The sequence below is a fragment of the Eufriesea mexicana genome, unplaced genomic scaffold (assembly GCF_001483705.2).
Source record: "Eufriesea mexicana isolate 0111107269 unplaced genomic scaffold, ASM148370v2 scaffold2928, whole genome shotgun sequence".
Classification (NCBI taxonomy): domain Eukaryota; kingdom Metazoa; phylum Arthropoda; class Insecta; order Hymenoptera; family Apidae; genus Eufriesea; species Eufriesea mexicana.
In genome coordinates this window covers 1,022,087-1,029,115 of record NW_016911035.1, presented here as the reverse complement: position 1 = coordinate 1,029,115, position 7,029 = coordinate 1,022,087, and the positions used below count along the sequence as shown (strand labels likewise).

At 45.4% G+C, this 7,029-nt stretch overlaps 1 protein-coding gene across 1 annotated transcript; it reads left to right on the top strand.

Annotated features, from left to right (window-relative positions):
* The first annotated feature begins 1,196 nt into the window (after positions 1 to 1,196).
* On the top strand, positions 1,197 to 5,031 carry LOC108550759 (coiled-coil domain-containing protein 170). Its single transcript, XM_017904598.1, has 15 exons — positions 1,197 to 1,304; positions 1,427 to 1,522; positions 1,596 to 1,727; positions 1,858 to 2,046; positions 2,140 to 2,409; positions 2,479 to 2,623; positions 2,726 to 2,898; positions 3,014 to 3,214; positions 3,297 to 3,440; positions 3,566 to 3,643; positions 3,861 to 4,024; positions 4,095 to 4,203; positions 4,321 to 4,557; positions 4,637 to 4,806; positions 4,888 to 5,031. Exons 2-15 carry the CDS (start codon positions 1,445 to 1,447, stop codon positions 5,027 to 5,029), a joined length of 2,232 nt encoding a protein of 743 aa, XP_017760087.1. The 5' UTR covers positions 1,197 to 1,304; positions 1,427 to 1,444; the 3' UTR covers positions 5,030 to 5,031.
* Positions 5,032 to 7,029: the final 1,998 nt, after the last annotated feature.

Genomic DNA, 7,029 nt, shown 5'->3' with positions numbered 1-7,029 from the left:
GGGAAGAGAAGGAAAGGAGACGACCGAAGAGGACCTTCAGATTTTCGAAACGCTTTGTATATCGTCGCCTCGAAAGGTCTTCCTCGTTTCCGTCAGATCAAGTGCTTCGCAGAGCTTAAATCGCATCGTTTATCCGCACATATGCATTATACGCATACACGTTAAACGATTGTCGGCAAAATTCAGTAGCCTATACGTGTACACGTTACGTTTCGTACGATGCACGAGCTTTCTCACTGATATTTCTCGTTTTTGTCGACGTTGAAGTGTCGATATGTCAGCCCGATCGTACACGGACGTGCACGAATTTCGTGCTACGAAAGGATCTCTACGAGAAAATGTGCAAGTTCCTCGAATTCGTTTGCCCTGGTTACCATTATTCACGCGAGCGAAACGCGATGATACCTCTTTCGTTTCCTTTCATTTCCGTTCGTTCATTTTCAGTCATTTTCGAGTTGCGCGATCCAGCGATTCGCGAAGATAATCGCGCGTACGATCTAAACGAGAAGAGAGTTTCGTTCATGCGGTGATTTTCGATTGCCCTTTCTCGTCACGATTAAATTTGATTTCTTGTTTGATCGCGGTGACGAGTCTTACGTAAATACGCGACGAGTTAAATTCGCGTACCGTTCGATATGCCTAGGTTATGTAGATACGCAATGCTATTCGCGCTGATCCGTTGGTCAAACATATCGACTGGTATACGCGAGGCAAGGGTTGGCCCCGGTTGCCATAGCGTTGCGAATAATCGATTCCACCTGTCGCCGTATACCTTTACCAGTATATTCCTCGTCTACCTTCGTTTACCCTCGCTTACCCTCGCTCGTTCTCGACTCTTTTCGGCCTCTTCCGTGTTCGTACCCGCGATGTGTAAAATCAGTTTTTAATCGTTATTCAAAGACCGTAATGGCCACATGGGATAAATATTTTACCGTTCAAACTCGGCACGTTAAACGCTTATGAACAAATGTTACGGACGCCGTTGAGCGAGTAAGTTACAGGGAATAGCATTTCTGGTTCGCGTCTTTTTAGTTAGTCATCGTACATATCGAGAAAAACATCGAGCAAAATATCGAGGAAGATATCCGATGGCAAAGATACGGAGAGATAGCATCGCGTTGTCGTTATCGTCATCGTATCGAATATTTTTGGTTGCTCGAAGTAATCGCATTAGTCAATACGAGTAGGTGGAATGACAAGAATTGAATACCGATCATTCCAACACCGAGGCATTAGTAAACACGATTGTCCAGACAGGGCAAAATGCGCTATGAATTCGTTAACGTAATACGTAACGACGTCTGGTAAGATATACTTGCACGCTGTTTGCTTCGATACATCGATTTACCCCTACTATTCTCGCTAACGCAAATCGTAAAGATGATAGAAATAACGTGTTAGCTAAAATTCGAATTTCTTACCGCAGATTATCGAGGAAGAAGCTATGACTCACGATCTAACGACTACGTTAAGGAGCGAGCTGGCGGCTCTCGAGTATAAGCGCGATAGATTGATGTCCGAGGTAAATAGATTATAATAATTGCTTTACAATTAGTCACGCGGTAGTTGGAATAAAGCGTGCTATCTTGGTCCAGCTTCAAGAGACGAAGAACCTCGTAAGATCGCGGGATCAACGAGTGATAGAGATGCAGGTAGAGACCGATCTACTCCGCGAACAAGCAGCCAGGCAGAATGCCGTGATTTTGAGTTTGAAAAAACGCATACAGGTGCATTGATTCGTCTTCTTTGGCTATTTGTCTTACCAAGCGAAAAAATATTTTATACCGATTAGATCATTCTCGAGCACGTAGCATTTATTTTCTCGTTTCCTCTTTTCACATGGAACGATCGGTCTAGGAATTAGAGGAACGGGAAAAAAATCTTTACGCCACTCAAGGAAGGAACGAGATCGCGTTGCAGGGTTTGCAACGAGATTCCAAGTATCATCAAGAGAAAATTCGCGAATACGAGAAGAAGATACGTCAGTTCGAGCAGACCATGTCGGAAGAGATGGAATCGAAGGAACGGGCACGATCGAATTTTCAGGTTTAGCCTCATAAACTTGGTTCAAGATGATTCGACTCGGTGCTTCCATTTCGTCCATGCTATTTTAAAGCTTCGACGTCCCGTTCTGTAAAGGACTTTGCACGAAAATTGGCGAACGCGTTGAGCGTGGAGTATCGCGAAACCGTCCATCCTAGTCCCGAAGTGGTGATCCACAAAGTGGAGGAATTGGTTCAAGAAGCGAATCGTCTTCGCGCAAAGAATACGAACGTCGAGGCACAGTTGACTACCGTGGAGGTGGACTTTCGAAGTTGTCGGGATGCTTTGGACCGTACCGTGGCGGAAAAGGAGCAACTTCAACGGCAAGTGTCTTCGCAGTTGCTCGATTTGGATCGTTTGAAACAGGTATTTGTGCGTTGGCAAAAATTCAACGCGACGAAAAATCGATCGATCGATTGATGGTCCGTTTGTTAGGACAAGGAATGTCTCGAGATGCGATACAGAGTTGCGGAAAGAGAGCTGAACGGACTGAGGGATAAGTTGGTAAACGCGAACAGAAGCATAAGTAGCGCGACGGGAAATATATCGAATCAAGAAGCGTTAATTGGACAATTACGAGGTGAACCGTTTGGCGAATATATTTTTTCGCTTTATCGGTAATTCTTCTTGCCTTTTCTTCTTCTTCTTCTTCTTCTTCTTCTTCTTCTTTTCCCATTCGCAGAAGATTTGAAGCAGCGGGAAGAAAAGTGTCAGCGCGTGCAAACCGAGCTACGACACTTTTTGGAATCCTTGGCGATGCTTGTCAGCGGCCCGAACAGATACATCGAGTCTCACGAGAACGCGATTAAGGACCGCATTAGGGAGATCTTGGCCGAGAACAAAGATCAGGCTCTTGTATTTCTCATTCGTTTTTTCCTCGCCTGTCGTTCGATAACGCATCGCGTTGTACGCAAGCGTCGAGTGGAAAGCAGAAATTCGTAATCTCCTGAAAATCCTTTTTCTTTCTCAGACCATTCAAAATCTGCGAGACAAAGTAAACGCGATAACAGAATCGGCGAATCGACAGAGCGAATTGATCGAGTCGACGGTTGGGAAAATTCGAAACCTCGAGGACGAACGATCCGACATGGAAAGCAAAGTTCGGAAATTGGAGAGCGAGTTGACCGATTGCGAGCTGTCGAAAGAATCTCTGCGCAGGGACAAGCAAACGGTAATATCGATAGACCCTAGGGCTCTCTATCAATCGTTCGTAACGGACATTTTCTTCTTCTCAACGTGTCGAATTTTTCTAGTTTGTTAGGTTTTTGGAACGGTTAGGGAAAGCGATGCAAATGGACGAGATTTCCGAGGAAATGGGGCTCGATTTACAAACGGAATCGCTCGTAGTGCGAGCTGAACAACTCGCCAGATTGGAAACGGACAAACTGGCGGACAAGGTAAAAAATATGCCGAAAAGCGATTCCGCTGGTTCTTTTTCCGGGATAAATTGCTAATTTCTTGTCTCGTTTGTTCTGTGTTTCTTTGCGCCGCGAACGTTGCGTTGGTTTCCGCGCTCGCGCAGTACTCGCGGTCCAACTGCACCATCTTACCGAGGATTCGGCACGAGCGATCCTTCCACGAGCTTCCTTCTATGAAAGAAGTAAGCCATTTTGGCCGACTAGAGGGTGATTCTCGAGTCTCTGGGGCTATCTCGTAAAATCGATTTCCCGCGTTGGACCCCGACGCTTCACAGCTTTTCTAATCGCGACCACATTCTACTCTCCTTGCATTCATACGTCCACACGCAAACGCATCGCGCGGCGGATAGACATTTTCCTCGGCTCTTTCCCCTCCCTCTCTCTTTTTCTTTTCCATAGACTTCGGTGGTATATCAGCTGCAGCGTCGCGTAAGGACGCTTCGGGAACAATTGCAGCGCAGAGATCTTCATTTGGACCTACTGCGTAGAAAACTGTCGCTTCAAGAAGAAAACGTTAAAACGAAATCGTTCCTACAAAGCGAAAGAGACGATGCGAATCTTCGGTACGTATCGAATTTGCAAACTTACCCTGAATACGTCTGATTTTCACCGTTCACGATCGTTTGTTTCAAGAGCGAGAAAGCTGTCGAAACAAATCGATCGTTTGCAGGTTCTACTTTCGGAGGAGAGGTCCAGAAATCGGGAGTTGAGCGCGCAACTCACGGAAGCAGCGGATTACAAAGTAAGCCAACGTCGAGATCTTATTGGCGAATTATACGCGAGTCGTTTGCCTCTTTCTTCTTTACCAAATCGAACAATGGCGATTCGCTGAACGAGAATCGATTGTTCGAAACTATAGATTGCCGCTTTGGAGCGTAGTCGGAAGATAGAAGAGCTTCAGAAACGTTTGGTCGAGAGCGAGATGCTGAGAACTCGTTGCAACAGAAAATTGACCATGTTGAAGGAGCAAATGAGAAGTACGACGGAAACTGCCGAACAAGAGAGATCCATCAGCGATCATTCGCTGCAATTACTCAGAGACGAACTAGCGCAGGTCAAGCAAAATCTTTCCGACGTCACGAAAAGGGAATCCCAAGTACCAAAGTCTACGATCGTTTATCCGTTTTATCCGGCTGCGTCGCTGTTACCGTTAAATCGTCCATTTTCTGTTTCAGTTGCAAAGCTTCCGTCTTTCCGTGGTGAAATTGTTATCGGAACCGATCTGTACCCCCGATTACGAAATAATTTCGCGATTGCAAAAAATGGTAGCAGCGCATCGCGACTTTACCATGCTCTCGCGCAGATACGACGAGCCATTGGATATCAGTCCTTCTAGATGTACCAGGTAAAATGTTCGTATTTCCACTGTAAAAGGTATATTACGCGCGTGTTACGCTAATACCCGAAATTCTTACGCACGTTTCAGCATACATACGATGCATCCTCCTAGATCGCCAAGCTCGCGATGCGCCCGCTACGAGGACAGCGGATTCGCGGATCCACCGGATCTTCGTGACATCGAAGACGAATTCAACAAACGACCAGTTCGGAGCAGTCTTCTTCCGTGACGTCGACCGACCTTTCGAACGTAAAATTTGCAAGAAATGTTTTCAATACGAATCAAACACGATGATTAAACGAAAAGAATTCGAACAACGAGTAGTCCCTTTTCACCGAATTGTATTCCTTACATCATAGCCATTGTTGCGTACGCGACTCGGCTGCACGTAATGGAGCCGGTGTATAGTATCAGTGTAGAGTGGAACAACCGCATTCCAGGATGTAGACGGTGGAGAGAGAAAGAGAGAGAGGAGGAGAGTCTGAAGCTGTTCAGGCTGTGCGGGAACGCAACGCGAAAAGCTAGACAGACATCCCTTCTCAGGGAGCTGAGAAGGACAAGACGAACGGACGAAAAGAACGTTGCCTAGTATGTATGCGAATCCCTCCGAGTCTGGAACCTTCTGGAACCATGGTGGAGGGAACAACGCTAACGAACACGCTTGCTTTTTCGATTGTCCGGCGAAAAGTAGCGAAATATTCCTAACTCGAGGTTCAAACGCGTGTACGTATGTATTTTACGCGTTCGAAATGAGGAAACGAAGAAAAGCAAGAACTGGAGATGCAAACTCGAAAAAATGTATATTTATCCTTGCTCGCTCTTTGCCGCTTTCCGTCCTCTACTCCGTCGCGTATCAACCAATTCGTCTGTTCGCGTACGCAAAGATGCACGTTTTTGTCAATCTTCGCTGTGTCTTCTTCGTTGGCCCACGGACACGTCCGTCACTCGGTATAGAAAGCGTCGGAAAAGCACGGAGGAAAGTCAAAGGGAAAGATACTGGTAAGGAAATAAGGAAAATTCGTGATTGGAACGCGAGGATGCAAAGGAGACAAGTAAAGCGAAAAACAGATGGAAAGAGGTTAAGTCGAAATACGGCGTTTATGATACTTTTGTTTCGCGAATACGGAGAGAATGAAGGCTAGAATGGAGGTGATTTTGTGGCGCCCGTGCTTGTTGCTCGGTAGAAAAGCACCTACTTATGTATACGTATATACAGCTGGGTCGGTACGACTGGTTAGCCCTGAACTTGGCCAGGAGTGAACTACCTCTTCCTCTGCGGAATCGTGAATGCAAACTTGTCAGCTTTGGCCTCTTTTCGAGTCCTTATTCGCTCGTTGTACGTAAGCAAGTACTTACGTATGTATAGGTAATACGTCGAAGCTGTTTCGGCTCGAGACGAGACGCGGTAAACACGTATCGCGAAATCAAATTTTCCACATACGTTTTCCGATAACGTTAACACCTCCTTGGCGATAACAAAGATTTCCTTAACGGAGACATTCGATCGGTATTGATATCTTCTATCTACGCGATCGATCGTTCTCGAAAGACTTCGCGTTAGAATTTCGCGGCGGATGAATTTTCACGTTGAACGGAGAACGATGCTTCGATATGATGCTGCTATAGACCTCGAGTGAAAGTCGGAAGACCAAGACGGAGAGGGAATACTCGCGGAATCTTGTTTTGCAATTTTAATGGGAGATTGAATCTCCCAGTTGACCCTGAACTTGATCATGAACGTACCTTCTTTCGCGTAATCCACGTTATGACAGATTTTATATCGCGCGAATCGTGTTTTCACGTATACCACGCGAATGACGAAGTAAACGAGTCGACGAGGTATGGAAGATAAAGTTGAGATTAATCTACACGGTATTCTACGTACACTAATCATTGCTAATCGTGACTAATCTCGGAATTAGCACTTATATCGACTAGGTATATCGTTTGAATCGCGGTAAGAAAAAGGGGAAGAGGAAATAGGAATCGTTGAAGGAAAATGAAACGTTTCGAGTATTGAGATAGGAAGCGAAATATTTATACGATCAGTTTCAGCATAATTCTAATTACATAGATTTGCAGTTTAAACGTCGATTATTCATCCCAATTTTAAAACATGTGGCAACAGTTTCTTGAATACCGAAAGAATTCCCGCTTCTGGATCCTGAAATGAAAATCGAACCTTTAGCTTTGAGCTAAGTAGGTAAAATTACTAGGTACAGTCTCGTA